Source organism: Periophthalmus magnuspinnatus, chromosome 20, assembly GCF_009829125.3.
Source record: "Periophthalmus magnuspinnatus isolate fPerMag1 chromosome 20, fPerMag1.2.pri, whole genome shotgun sequence".
Classification (NCBI taxonomy): domain Eukaryota; kingdom Metazoa; phylum Chordata; class Actinopteri; order Gobiiformes; family Gobiidae; genus Periophthalmus; species Periophthalmus magnuspinnatus.
In genome coordinates, this window is record NC_047145.1 from 24,167,112 (window position 1) to 24,182,536 (window position 15,425).

Genomic DNA, 15,425 nt, shown 5'->3' on the forward strand with positions numbered 1-15,425 from the left:
TTTGTTTACACCTGTGTCTGACGGTCGACCCTTCCACGTGGAGTTTAGGTTATATAACAGCACAAGTGTGGTGAGCTGTGTTCGGAGAAAACGACTGCATCAATACAACTTAGTCTTAGATTCAAACTTTCCCACAAGTATCCTGTCTCCTCCTCTCAGTGAGGAGACTGAGGGTCAGAGTCCTGATCTCTGAGTGGAGTATGCAGGTCCTTCCTGTGTGGCAGAGTGGTTAACCTGTAATGGTTAACCAGTATTAGCAGTGTTTTTGTTCCTGAAAGCTGCAATGAACCCTGAACTCAAGCAGGGACTCTAGTTCTTTTTGAATATATATAATATATATATATATATATATATATATATATATATATATATATATATATATATATATATATATATATATATATATATATATATATATATATATATATATATATACTTTCTAGTTTTCTAGTTACTTTCAAAGAAACATACTTTCAAAACTATGCAAAATCAAACCAAGACTGAACCAGGTCTAAGAAAGGACTAAAGCAGGCCTGAACCAGGACTGAACCAGGAATGAACAAGGACAAAATGAGGACTAAACATGGACAAAACCCGGACTAAACCAAAACCAATTAAACAAGACCACAAAGATTCAAAAATATGATTTTATTTTTCATTAATAAAAGGAATGCTGCAGATTTAAAATAATTCATGTAAAACAAAAAATAAAAATTACATAATTTTATATAAAATCTACATATTTGAACGAATATGGCTTGGCTCTGGTTGGTCAGCCCATCCGTGGCTCAAACGTGATTGGCTGGTTCAAGTCAGTGACGTCACTGATTATGTAATTATGACATCACACACACACAAAAACAAATTCATGAAATGTGTCTTTTTCTAAAGATCTAAACCAGAACAAAACCATATCTAAGCCAGGTCTAAACCAAGACCAAACCAGGTTTAAAACAAGACTAAACCAGGAGTAAACCATGTTTAAACCAGGTCTAAACCAGGTCTAAAACAGACCTAAAGAAGGTCTAAACCAGGTCTAAAGCAGTATTAAAAACATACTAAATATATATTTGGAAATTTGTAAAATTCTCTTTATTAATAGTGCCTTAATCTTATTGGTTGGAGTTCAGTTATCGCCTGCTGCTCAAATCTGATTGGCTGTTTCAGACAGGTGAGGTAACCACTGTGATGTCAAGAGGATACAGTTGTCACAGCGATGTTGTCAGGGGGATGCGGCCGTCACGGTGATGTCAGGAGGATGCAGTCGTCACGGTGATGATGTGATGATGTCACTGGCTCTCGCTGGAGTACATGCGGTACATCATTGTCACCACTCCAGCCGCCAGCAGAGGGATCAGCCAATTAGACCAGAAACTACACACAGAAGAGAGACTCAGACCAGGACTAAACCATGTACAGGGCCCAGGACAGATGTTTTTGATGAGGGAACAACATGGTAGAAAGGTAAAATAAAATGTTTTAAATATTTTTGTAGAACACTGCCTCTTTAAACAGGAGACCAGAGGCTTAAAAGGTCTGTCTGTATTGAAGATAAGCATGGATCTGCTCTGTGTTTAGAGGAGAGTTTATTCATAAATGTCTGAAACGTGCTGCGCCTGAGCACAGATGGTCTCACTCTGGACACATGTATCAAAGCTTTAGGGCCTTCATGTTTGGAGATGGTTCCAGTTGGCTAGTACAGCAAAGTCGTTAGCCAGAAGATAATATTGTATCACTGACTCAACTCTTTTCTGTCAGATTTTCTACCTGACAGCTGTAATGAACTCTCAATTCCAGCGGGAGGCACTGGTTCTTTTCTAAAAGATTTTTAAACATTTTTAAACAGTTTGTCCTTGAGTTATTTACAAAAATAATCTCAAATTATGGATGTCTAAACCAGGACTAAAAATTATGAAAGCAAGTCTTAACCATGTTTAAAAAAAGGACTAAATCAGGACTAAACCAAGACTAAACCAAGTGTAAGCCAGGTCTGAAGAAGGACTGAACCAGGTCTAAAAAAAGAACTAAAGCAGGTATAACCAGAACTGAACCAAGACTAAAGTGTAGTCGTGGTAACGACAGTGTGGACAGCTGAGCCCATGGTCAGATCTGGAGGACACTGCTGCCTTCTGGGTAAATAACATGTGTTTAAAGTGGAACTAAACACTAAATCCACTTTTCCACTACTGTGTATATGGTGTTTGATTTGCATTATCTACTGGTCTTAGTCAGTTGTGGAAACTGATTAGTGCAAATTAGGAAAATTTGCTTGTATTTAAATTTGAGGTGCCCTCATTGGCCTCTGCAATTTCAAGTACTACGTGATGTCACACAGAACTGGCCTGATTGAGTTTGAAGTGTGGATACCTGTTAGACCAATCACACTGCTCCTCATCAACCATACCCCACTCCTCCTCCCCCCTCTTCCCCGGTTAGTCCTCCAGACCCCCCCTCCTCCCCCCTTTCTCCCATTTAGTCCTCCAGACCCCCCCACCTCCCCCCTCTCTCCCCTTTAGTCCTCCAGGCCCCAGCTCCTCCTCCCCCCTTTCTCCCATTTAGTCCTCCAGACCCCCCTCCTCCCCCCTCTCTCCTTTAGTCCTCCAGACCCCTCCTCCTCCCCCCTCTCTCCCCTTTAGTCCCCCAGATCCCCCCCTCCCCCCCCCCCCCTCTCCCCTTTAGTCCCCCAGATCCCCCCTCCTCCCCCCTCTCTCCCCTTTAGTCCTCCAGACCCCCCCTCCTCCCCCCTCTCTCCCCTTTAGTCCCCCAGACCCCCCCTCCTCCCCCCTCTCTCCCCTTTAGTCCTCCAGACCCCGCCCCTCCTCCCTCATTCTTTAGTCGTCCAGGTGTTTAGTCCGACTTTAAGTCCTAATGTACTGTACCTGGGCTCATCATGTAGGGTGGTCACCACTGTGTCCTGTCAGAGAAGAGAACAGTTTAAAGCAGACATGTCGTGCTTGTGTCTTTGTGGATCATTATGTTAGAATTTGGATATTTTAAATCACAATATTGATCTAAAACAACTTAATAAAAGAAACAAGTCCCCTGACGTCCACGTTAGAAAACTGCAGTGCCCAAAGGGAGCTGACACTGCCGTAAACGTCATCACAACAAAAACACACAAATCACTCCAAATACAACTCTGAGAGCGTAAAAGAGAAGGAAACAAGTCCAGACTCTGAGTCTTTGAAGGTCTCAGGTTTTGGACTCACCTCAGGTTTGACAATCTTCTCCCAGTCGTCCTGGAAACAAACAAAAACATCAAAAAGTGTCAAAGTAGGATTCAAATGTGTTACAGGTCCAGACCAGGAATACACCAGGACTAAACCAACATGAAACCAGGTCTAAAGCAGGTCTAAAACAGGACTTACCGGGTGCAGTTCTCCGATGATCATGTCTTTAGCCATCTCTCGTGCGTCGGTTGAATGGCCCACGTCCTCAAAGCTCTCTGTGGCATCTCCACCTGCCTGCTCCCTTAGGACCTCCTCTCCACCCGGGTGCTGCAAACAAGAGCACCCCATTTACTCAAGAAGCTAAATTCCCATGGGGACACAGGGAGGGCATCTGACACACACAGGGAGGGCATCTGACACACACAGGGAGGGCATAAGACACACACAGGGAGGGCATCTGACACACACAGGGAGGGCATAAGACACACACAGGGAGGGCATCTGACACACACAGGGAGGGCATCTGACACACAAATGGAGGGAGGGCATCTGACACACAAATGGAGGGAGGGCATCTGACACACAAATGGAGGGAGGGCATCTGACACACAAATGGAGGGAGGGCATCTGACACACAGGGAGAGGGCATCTGACACACAGGGAGAGGGCATCTGACACACAGGGAGAGGGAGTTTGTTATTTGTACATAAAGATGGACCCTGGCTCAAGGACACGAGGGCAGCAGCAAGGACAGGCAGAGGGAACAAAATGACACAAGAGAGAATATATTGGACTAAATCAGGACTAAACCAGGACTAAACCAGGACTAAACCAGGACTAAACCAGGACTAAACCAGGACTAAACCAGGACTAAACCAGGACTAAACCAGGGCCAAACCAGGACTAAACCAGGGCTAAACCAGGGCTAAACCAGGGCTAAACCAGGACTAAACCAGGGCTAAACCAGGACTAAACCAGGACTAAACCAGGGCTAAACCAGGACTTAACCAGGGCTAAACCAGGTCAGCCTCTAAACTGTATGTTTGTGTTGATGGTTGGTGGTTTTAAGTTGCATTTTTTGCAATTATGTGTTGGTTATTCAACTATGAGATATCACAGCATAAAAATAAAGAAAGAAAGAAAGAAAGAAAGAAAGAAAGAAAGAAAGAAAGAAAGAAAGAAAGAGCAAAAGCACAACAGGAGCCTCAGGTGAGCCTGACATTAGTTTAGTCCAGATTTAAGTCAGAAGAGAAGTGTGGTAATGATTCACTGTGTCCTCAAATGAACTCTTTCACAATGAGAGAGAGACAGAGAGAGGGACAGAGAGACACAGAGAGAGACAGAGAGAGAGACAGAGAGAGACAGAGAGAGGGACACAGAGAGAGACAGAGAGAGGGACAGAGACAGAGAGAGGGACAGAGAGAGACACAGAGAGAGACACAGAGAGAGACACAGAGAGAGACACAGAGAGAGACACAGAGAGAGACACAGAGAGAGACACAGGGAGAGACACAGGGAGAGACACAGGGAGAGACACAGGGAGAGACACAGGGAGAGACACAGGGAGAGACACAGGGAGAGAGACGGAAAGAGACAGAGCAAGACATGGAGAGAAAAAGAGAAAGATTGCACAATCATGTTTTTAAAACACTGATGGGAAAACCAGAAGAGGAGCCAGGAGTAGTAGTTGTTGTATTAGTTATAGTTGTACTGTAGCAGTAGTAATGGAAGTAGTAATAGTATTAGTATTAGTATTATTATTATTATTAGTAGTAGTAGTAGTAGTAGTAGTAGTAGTAGTAGTAGTAGTAGCAGTAGCAGTAGCAGTAGCAGCAGCAGCAGCAGCAGCAGCAGCAGCAGCAGTAGCCTGGCAATATCAGGTGCAGTAGTAGTAATAGTAGTATTTGTTATAGGACTAGGTGAGAAGTGGTGAACTTGGGCCCAGTGGCTGAGGTTTGGTCAAAGGTTTCTGTGTTTGATAATGTTTTAACCAGAGCCACATCTATTTGTCTATCTAGTTATCATAACACTATATACACAAAAGTTCACCTGCACTTACACTCAGTCTAAGGACACCAGACTGCAGTCTTACATAGTGTTGTCACAATACTAAAATTTCAAACTTGATTTTGATACTGAATAGTATCAAAATCAGTACTCAATATTGATTCAAATACCACCATGATAATAAAAACACTCTTTAGACAACAGAATGTGATTTTCAGCATTAAATTTTGTTATCCCTCAGTCTATGTGTCTTATACTTATGAAAGATACAGTTCAAGATGATTCCAAAGATGTTCAGGAAAGGTCACATTGACTTTACCTGCTAAAATGAGTTTAGTATCGATTAGTATCTGATTTTCGATACTTTTGACAAGCCTGCTCAGAAGTGTGTAGGACAACAATTAGGGAAAAATATCTATACGTAATTTTGTCATTTTAAACATGTCCAGAAGAACTGACAAAAATATTCACATTTCAGAACATGTTTGTACAGATGTGTTTGATTTTACACAAAAAGGTGAGAGCGACTAACTGAAAACTGTTGGCTAATGCTAGAGACGCTTGTGACCAAAATGTTATTTGAGAGGGACTTGTTTAATAGTAAAGCCAGCTCATCTGTTGTAGTTCAGCCAAGTCTATTCTTTCTGGTCAGACTGTGTTAAAATAAAGCTCAGATTAAAGTCTGACAAAGCCTCTGACAGAGCAGTACCTACAGTTAGATGCAAAGTGTCATTATTGTACAGGGTAACAGTACTCTTTCTTGAGTAAAAGTTGTTGTTCCTCCTCCCTCTGAGAGTAAATCTACAAGTGATAAAAGCTTCATGTCGACAGTTGGAAATAATCTAAACATTTGTGTTCAGACACTAAAGAGGGCCTTTTAAAACTAACCAAACCCAATACTTTCTAAAGGGTTCTAAATGTGATATTTGGCGTTTCCACCTCTCGTGATGTATGTGAATCATCAAAATGCACATTAAAATAGGGTCATGGAAATGCAATTAGTGTGTAGTAGTGTGTTCTAGAGCCTCTGTTTCTTTTTGACAAGTCTCCAAAAGTCTGTCCTGAGTTTGATCCTCATGCTCCTGTATGGGAGGTCATGCAAAAACTACTATTTATGCAGATGTACAAGGAAACAAGGTATTTATAAAAAAGGCTGATTGAGTTGAGGATTTGCAAGTGAACCAGGAGTTCACTCACTCTCTTGTCCTTTCTCCTGCTGTCCAATATAAATCCTTATCATCAAAATAAATCTATTAGTCAGCTGATAAAACTTTTGAATGATTAAGACTCCATCGACCGATGAATCGACTAAACAGCCAGGATCTACAGCCCTTGTTAAACTATTCCCATGGAAATTTGCAACCCTACAGCCTACCTTGATATTTATACATGTTTGGTGCAATGTTTTTGTAGCATAAGCTAGAGGTAAGGGCTACAAGAGCAAATAAGCCAAGATTAAGCCAAGACTGAACCAGGACTGAACCAGGACTGAACCAGGACTGAACCAGGACCGATCCAGGACTGAACAATATTGCGTTAAAATGATGGTCTTAGTGAATACTGACATTGTTTGACTACTTTCTACCACTACAGCCACTTCACTGGACAGTCAAACTTTTGAATACTGTGATAAAGTGATGAAAGTTTTCCCGGAAGTCTCTCAAACTCTTGTAATTCAGTAGCTTTGAGCGGGTCAAAGGTCATTTTCGTGTCTGTTTCGCACTAGTGCAGCCTCACCTCTTCCAGAAACTTGGTGACATCGTAAACTTTGTTGTGAATGATGATCCACGTTGATTTGAAGGAGTTCTGTTGCTCGATCTCGGAGAGCCGGTAGTACTTCACCTCCCCGGGGCTGCTCTGGTCCTTCTCGCCCATCTGTGACGCTGTGAGACCGGCTGCGTGTGGTCCGAGGTGCCGCTGTCCGTCTGATGCTCCGGTTGTCTCGGGTTTAGGCCGTGACTGCGCAGAAGTGTCCGACATTTACCCCAGTTCACTCCGACACAGCCCCGAGCGTCACCCGAGCGTCAAGGTGAGCTCACGTGCGTGCACAAACTTCCGCTGCGGACTGTCACAATAAGACCATGGACACATGACCCCACAGAGGGAGAACTATCCTGAGGAAATGTGTCAGAATAAGAGCATGGACAGGTGACCCCACAGAGGGAGAACTATCCTGAGGAAATGTGTCAGAATAAGAGCATGGACAGGTGACCCCACAGAGGGAGAACTGTCATGAGGAAATGTGTCAGAATAAGAGCATGGACAGGTGACCCCACAGAGGGAGAACTGTCATGAGGAAATGTGTCAGAATAAGAGCATGGACAGGTGACCCCACAGAGGGAGAACTATCCTGAGGAAATGTGTCAGAATAAGAGCATGGACAGGTGACCCCACAGAGGGAGAACTGTCATGAGGAAATGTGTCAGAATAAAAAAGTTTGATCTTGGCAGAGGTGGGTAGACCTCAGTTACATTTACTCAAGTAATATTTTAAAGAAATTGTACTTTTCAGAGTACTTTTCCAGCAGCATACTTTTAAGATACTTGAGGGTTTTTTTTTTTTTTATTTTATTTTATTTTTTTTAAATTGAAGTACTCTTACTTGAATAAAAGTTTTTAAAAAAGCTTCATGTTGACAATATGAACTCATTTGAACATTTCTGTTTAGTTTGGCTCATTTTTGTGTCTTTCCTTTAAAAATCTTTTTAAAAAAGAGTGCTTTTTGTGCTTTATTTAATATTTTGGCCTTCAAATCTTCAAATCAAATTATAAATCAGATGTTACGTCCAGCCAGTTACTCTTTAAGCTACACTCTTACTTAAATAGTACTTTTCCCAGTTACTTTTTACTGTTACATATTTTATCCAGGCATATCTAAAAACAACTTGTATTTCAATTATCTATCCTCTTCATTTAGTCACTGTGTGTCTTAAAGAGCACATATTATGCTTTGTTCGAATCTATGTTATAATGTTGTTTCCTCATCACAAACAGACCTGGTGTTGTATTTTATTTCATTCACACATGTTTAACACACAAATGCTGCATATTATTTATTTCTTGTCTTGAAAACATTCTATTCCACCTTGTGATGTCATGTGGTGATACAGGAAGTGCTCCATTGTGTTTTTAAACTCCATACACCTTCACTAGACTCATTTGGATAATTTCAGTCCTGGAATTGCCAATCTCTAGTGAACTAAAGATAAAAGGAGCTGTTAAGTTGAAAATGACCACTTCATGACATCACAAGGTGGAACAGAACATTTTGAGCTTTGGAGACGTAGACAGACTAATAAAGTGTTACTCAAACATGTGTGAATGAAACAAAACACAACTCCAGGTCTGCAGAGTCAGTTTTACATAAATTCAAATGGCAGTGTATGAACTGTGTACTTATGCAGTGTCCAGAACATGAATTAACAAATATAACTTTACTTTATTATCAATATGAACTGCTTTATAATGTGATTGGATGCTGTGGTGGAATTTTTACAAGCAAAACAACTAAAGAATAAAATGAACTGAGAAGTTGTCTTGAATCAAAGAGTTTGATTTATTAAAGCAATCATGCGCACAATTGTAAAGAACTTCCTGTCCCTGTCAGAGCATCGTCTCACCCTCAGCTGTGTCAATGTCAGGACATACAGCATATTTATACCACACTGATAAGAATTACATGAACCAGAACACCAGTTTAGACCTGTTAAAGGAGCACAAGGCCTAAACACTTGTTGGGACGGAGGATAAGCAGTTGGTCCTATATGGATCAGACAGTGGACAAGATTGGATAAAATGGATAAGATTGAATTGAACTAAGAATTGGGACTAAGAGGTCAGCACACCAGTACCCAGTCTATGTGAAGTACAAATTAGGTAAAACATTGTAAGTAAAGATTTCCATAAGAATGCCTTGTTGGTGCTTTTTGTAATTATTATTATTATTTATTACTTATGATAAATTTTTATTTTATTTTATTTTTATTTTTTTGAACAATTCTCTCTTTTTATCACCTCCTAATTAGTTTTGATGTATTAAATGTATAATAAATAAATAAGTAAATAAATAAATAAATAAATATATGATATATTTAAATCTGAATCGTCGTTCCCTCATACAGTCTACACTCAGGATCCAAATTCTACGCTTTTATTCTGACATTTTCCTTTTAACTTTAACTAAAAACCTCCCAAACGCACATCTGTCTCCCTGAGCCTTAGCGCCCGCCTCTTTAGCCTTTACAGCTTTCTCATTGGCTCGTGTTCCTTTTTCTGGATCTTGATTGGTCCATTCTGTTGTCACTTACCGCAGAGTTCAGATAAGTTCACGGGAAAGAGGCTTCTCACGCGAACAGGGAATTTTTTTTCAGGGTGTTGTCACCACACGGAGTTTTGTCACGGCCCTTGGGTGTCCGACAACTTACCCACTGTCGCTCTGAAATTATTTTATTCGGGAAAAACGAGTGGGAAGTTGGGAAAAGTCGCTAAAATAACGTATTTGTATTTTGGCTGCTGTGGCGGGAAAGCTTCCAGACTCCAAAGTCCAAGATTGGCAAATTAACAGGATGCTCCACTCCTTTCTCAACTTTCACCTCTAAACCACTAACAAAGCGCAGATGTTTATAAATTTTCCCAAGTACCTCAAGATTATTTTTGTGCTTTAATACTATTCAAACCACACTAGGAAAAATATGATTATAAGAGGCAGTGGGTAAGAATCAATGTATGTGCTTATGTGTTTGGCTGTATGTTGTTTTTAGAATTAGAATTTGATCAATGCGTTTCCAGGTAATATCCATTTAATTTATTTATGGTCAGTTTATCTTCATACATTGACTCTATATTTCCAGTATTTCCACCAACCTGCTCAGGATCTACAGGTGTAAATGAACATTCATGTTATAAACTGGCACCAGCATCTCTCCTGTGACTTTTGTCTTGGTTAGTGTATTGTTGTGCACTGGCCTGTACAGATAAAAGCATACCGGACCATCCAATACCATACCATACAATGATAATTAAAGTAGATACAAAACTATCTGCACTGCTTCTAAATAAGATTGTCAAAGCACAATATGACCAAATATAAATCTATTTTGACAAACTGTACTAATTGAGCCAGAGTGATACATTTAGACATCATAGAAGATCTTTGTTGATAAATAAATCGTTGCCAAAGCTGTTAAAGGTTATTAAAGACTATACTGTATTTTTTATTCATTGAGGAGAATTACCAAAGTAAGCAATAATTATGTACATTTTCTTGTAAATATTGGTATGAAAAGGGGACATATTTCGGTCAAAAACCCAAATAAAAATAATAATAGCTTCATTTTATACTTTAGCTTCTCGTTAGCATTAGCCGCTGATTAGCATTAGCTGCTTTTGGGCAGAGACAGGTAAGCCACAAAGATATTCTACAATAATTTATTTAAGATTTAAAATAACATATTGTAAGTACAGTTAAGTCTTTTTGGACTATTAATATGCCATAATTTCCTTAAATAGGACAGTTTTGATTTGAGTTGTCTAAAAATAGTTTAGTGGGAATTAGCAGTAGTTGTAACTTTCTTGTTCATTTGCTTGAGTTAATAAATCTCATCACATTTTTATTAATGTTGGCAATTGCTTTGGTTTCTTTTGATTGACAGGACTTTGAGTTGCAGTAATACTATTTGAATTCATAATATATTTTGTTTTTGAACATTTATAATTATAAGGATGAGTGGAGTGCAGCCAGGCCTGTTTTTCCTCTCTCTCCCCAATCTGAAGTCTCTGTGCTGTGTCACTTTGACACTACAAGACAACTACGAAGAGCCACGCACCAAACAGATCACAACGTGCAGGTCTCTGCGTTCTCTGACCCTCTCCTTTACATCCTCTGCTCCATCTCTCCCTGTCCTCTGTGTCCTCTGCTCCTCTGACCATCTCCTCTGCATCTTCTCCTCTGAACCTCTTCACTGCATCCTCTACTCTATCTGACCCTCTCTTCAGCTCCATCTGACCCTCTCCACTGTATTTTTCAGGGAGTTGGTTCTTCTTTTCTCTGATGTTTTGGCTGCTCCAGCCTTAGACTCCTTTAACGAGATCACTGCAGTTATGGCTGTAAGTAAGCAAGACTAAACCAGGACTAAATCAGGACTAAACCTGAACTAAACCAGGACTAAGACAGGACCAAGTGAGGACTAAACCAGATGTGAAGCTGGGTTAAATAAAGCAGAGGGACCTTTTTGGGAATCTCAAATATGTGTTGTCATGACCTCTTAACTAAGAGTGAATGAGCGGCTATTGTACAAGAGAACAATAGGAAGCAACAGAGCATGGAGGAAAAGACTAAACCAGGACTTATTCAGGACTATAGCAGATCTAAACTAGGACTAAATCAGGCACTAATGTGCACAATCTTTACATCTAAATGTATTTTAACATATTTCTTGATTCAGATCCAGTTCTTCCGGTCAGGAGTTCTTCAAGTCTTTGTCCAGAAACACTGCCTTCAGGTAAATGCCTCTGTGCCTGTGACAGAGTGGTTAGAATTCTCATCTCACACCAAGAGGTCCCAGGTTAAATACTGGACTCTTTTAATTTTCTCAGTGGTACTCATCAACCTAAAACATGTTAATTACAATGTTGTTAATAATAATAACTATGTGACTGAACCGGAACTTAACCAGGACTAAACCAGGACTAACCCAAGACTAGACCAGCACTAAATCAGGACTCAGCCTGGGCTGAACTATTGTTTAATTTGGAGTACTAGTATTTATTTCTCCTGATTTCTGCTTGTTTTTCCAGATGAATTTTGCAGAGCAGGTTTATCCTGGGATTCTTCAGTCCTGTTTCTCCTTCTCTCTAATTTCCAGACTCTCCCCAAACTGGAACAAGGCCGGACTCTACCTTGTTAATGGTGAGGCTCTAAACCAAAACTAAACTAGGACTAAAACAACGTCTAACCGGAAACTGAACCAGGGCTGAACCAGGACTGAACCAGAAGTAAACAAGTACTGAACCAGAACTAACACAAAGCTAAATCAGGACTGATTCAGGACTGAACCAGGACTAAACCAGGAACTAACCCAAGACTGTTTTGCAGGAAGAGACTTTCTGTCAGAGCAGGGGAGGCTCACAGCTGTCAGTAAGTATTCAAATGAAGTAACGTATCCTGTAGCTGCTACTGAGATTTAACACTACAGTTAAAGCAGACCTATTGTTCAAAATGGACTTTTCAGAGCTTTTAATCATGTTATAGTAGTTTCGTTATTTACTCACCCCAAGTTGTATTTGGAGTGATTCGTGCATGTCTGAGCAATCTTTAATCGCTTATTTTCAAGATGCCATTTTGCTGATCTACTCCTGTTTTCACCACCACCGGTACATGCCCACTGTGACGCACTTACTTTGTTGTCACTGATATGCGTACGTTTTGGTAAACACGAAAAAAATCTACTACTCACTAGTGTGATGTGCAGTTCTCCTTTGGAGGGGCCGACTGTTGTTGTGATGACGTTTGCAGCGACATCAGCTTCCATTGGGCGCTGCAGTTTTTTAACATGAAAGTCAGCGCACTTGTTTCTTTTATTAAGTCATTTTAGATCAATATTGTGATTTAAAATGTGCAAATGATAACATAATGATCCACAGACGTCATAGATTATAACGATAGAGCAGACACAAGCTTTAATGCATTTTTCTTCATAAGCATTTAAAACATTTGATATATTTTGCAGGTTTGGAGTTTAGCACCAGTGATGGAAAACTGTGCATGAGTCTGCTGCCGAACACCATCAGACTGCCTCTAACCACTGTAAAAGAAAATGAAATTCTCTCTCCAACTCATTTAGTTACCTTCTTCTTTACTTAAAGGCACTGTGCCTGATTTTTGCTGTGTATTTGAACAAAATATGTCTCAAACCTCTCTAAGTTAGGAATGAAACAAGGTCTAACCAGAGACTAAACCAGGACTAAACTGAGACTAAACCTGGATTAAACCAGAATAAACCAAGGACTAAACCAGGACTCAACCAGGACTCAACCAGGACTCAATCAGGACTCAACCAGGACTAAACTAGGACTAAGCCATGACTCAACCAGGACTAAATAAGTTGAGGTCAAAATAAGTCCACTATGTGCTATTTGCATCTAATTATAAAGCAGTTGATTGTCCAAGAATCAGGAAATGCACAATTAACCTGCTAGTTGTCATTAGATTTACTGTGACATAGTGTTGCCACAATACATTTCGACACTAAGGAGTAGACTCGATACTCTATACCAATTCCGATACCACAATGATAATAAAAAACACTCTTTAGTTAGACAATAGAATGTGATTTTCAACATTAAATACTAGTACTTTGTTTTCTGCTCCCATGTATCTTATATCTGTGTACTCCCTCAGTGTCCAGTAGGTTCATAATGGCCCATTGGTGTATACTAGTCTATGTGTCTTATACTTGTCTTGTTCTGATACAGCTCAACATCATTCTAAATATATTCAAGAAAGGTTCATTTCTGTCCTGTGAATAGGACTTTTTTAGTATTGATACCTGCTCCCATGATACTAAAGGAGCATTGATTAATATCTGATTTGTTATATTTTTGACAACCCTACCATGTCAGCAAAACTCAGTTCTGGTCTCTTAGAGTTGTGAAATGTCTTTATGAACTCTTTGTGGTGAATAATTAGGATGCATAATGTAAGTGAGGGATAACTTTGGACCACTGCAAACCGTTTAAAATGAGCTAGTTCTGCAGTTTCACGTTTTTAACACAGATACTTTAATCTTGTATTTGTCTCTGGCTATTCACAGAGTCGAGTAATAACGGCTGTGTTTGTGTGATGGTGTAGTTGGAGGACTTTGGTTTGTCTCCTCTGGTTCTAAAGAGGTTCTGTTCTGACCCGGACTCAGTGTTAGACCCACATCACATGGGAGGACCCATCTGGTGCCACGTACTGCCCAGGTAATACAACGACTGAGTGACACTGAGGCAGAACTATGGGAAGAACAACAGACAAAATGTGTTTTTTTGCTTTGTATCTCCTCATTTTTGTTTGTTTTCTCCCCAAAATAATTATTTCTAAAACACACAGACTCAGAAACATGTTATGTAAGGCGAGAAAGGTTTAGTTAATCAAGTCTGTATCAGTGATAAATGTGAGTGTGTCTGCAGAGTCCCTGTGGTTTCACTCTTTACTGTTTTTTTTTTTTACTGTTGACTTGATTTTCTTGTTTCAGAGCCAAACTAAATATTGATCAGAGGTGCAGACTTTTGTTAAACTGTAGCAGCTGTTTTGCATTTTAGGATTAGTGTTTGGAGCATTTACAGAAGAAAATGTCATTACTCCCCTTTGCCACTCAATAATAAAGTTCCAAAGGCTGCGATGTCATCTGCATAACCTCTATTTACACTCCCTCATTCCTTCACTCACGCTTTCTCTCTCTCTCTCTCTTTCTCTCCCTCTTTCTCATTCTCTCTCCCCCTCTCTCTCTTTTTCTCTTTCTGTCTCACGCCTCCATTTCTCTGTTCTCTATTGTCATAACATCAGTGGCCACTAGATAGAGCCATAGTTACACTTTGAAACGTCTTTGTTTTTTAGCTAGAATTTCTTGTGCATTTTTTTTTTCTTATTTACTATTTGTGTATATTTAGCTGATTTAGTTTCTAACTGAATACTATTACATGCATAACAATAAAATGTACATCCCTGGTTTATGATAGTAATACTATGAATATGACAGGTTAGAAAGCCTCATTATATTTGCAATTTTACAAAAACACATTTATTTAGTTAAATGAAGGTTGAAAATGTTATCCTTGTGCATAAACTGTTTCTGCATTTTGGATGGAATTTTCTGTGTTGATGACATAAGCAGAGGGATTCTGTTTTACAACTCAGCACTACTTCCTGTATTTTTGTACTTTTCTTCTCAATTCTTTTCCCACATACTGTCACTTAACTGATTTAAAACTATGGTAAATGTTTACTACAGGTACTATTCACCAAAACATAACCTATCACTGAGTCATTTTGTGTTTTTAGTATGAAGAAAGGACAGATTATTTCCATCAGCCGGAAACTTCCCAAAGACGGACCGTTCAAATCCTACAGAGCGCTGCAAAGTCACTGGAACAGTCTGGTACTAGCTCACATTTATAGTGACGCAAATGTCTACAAAAATGTGATAAACTGTAGTAATATGTCTCCTGTTTCAGTATGGATACAGGCTTCCAGAACAACAGGAGAACC

At 39.8% G+C, this 15,425-nt stretch overlaps 1 protein-coding gene and 1 long non-coding RNA gene across 2 annotated transcripts in view; both read right to left on the reverse strand.

The window, feature by feature from the left end:
* The window catches only part of LOC129457242 (uncharacterized), a 147,030-nt gene that overhangs the window by 55,094 nt on the left and 76,511 nt on the right, over window positions 1–15,425 (reverse strand). The window lies entirely within an intron of this gene.
* On the reverse strand, window positions 630–7,239 carry LOC117388311 (cytochrome b5). Its single transcript, XM_033985826.2, has 5 exons — window positions 6,915–7,239; window positions 3,369–3,497; window positions 3,210–3,239; window positions 2,880–2,914; window positions 630–1,374 (listed from the first exon to the last, which is right to left on the reverse strand). The coding sequence occupies exons 1-5, from the start codon at window positions 7,155–7,157 to the stop codon at window positions 1,290–1,292; spliced, it is 522 nt and encodes a 173-aa protein (XP_033841717.1). The 5' UTR covers window positions 7,158–7,239; the 3' UTR covers window positions 630–1,289.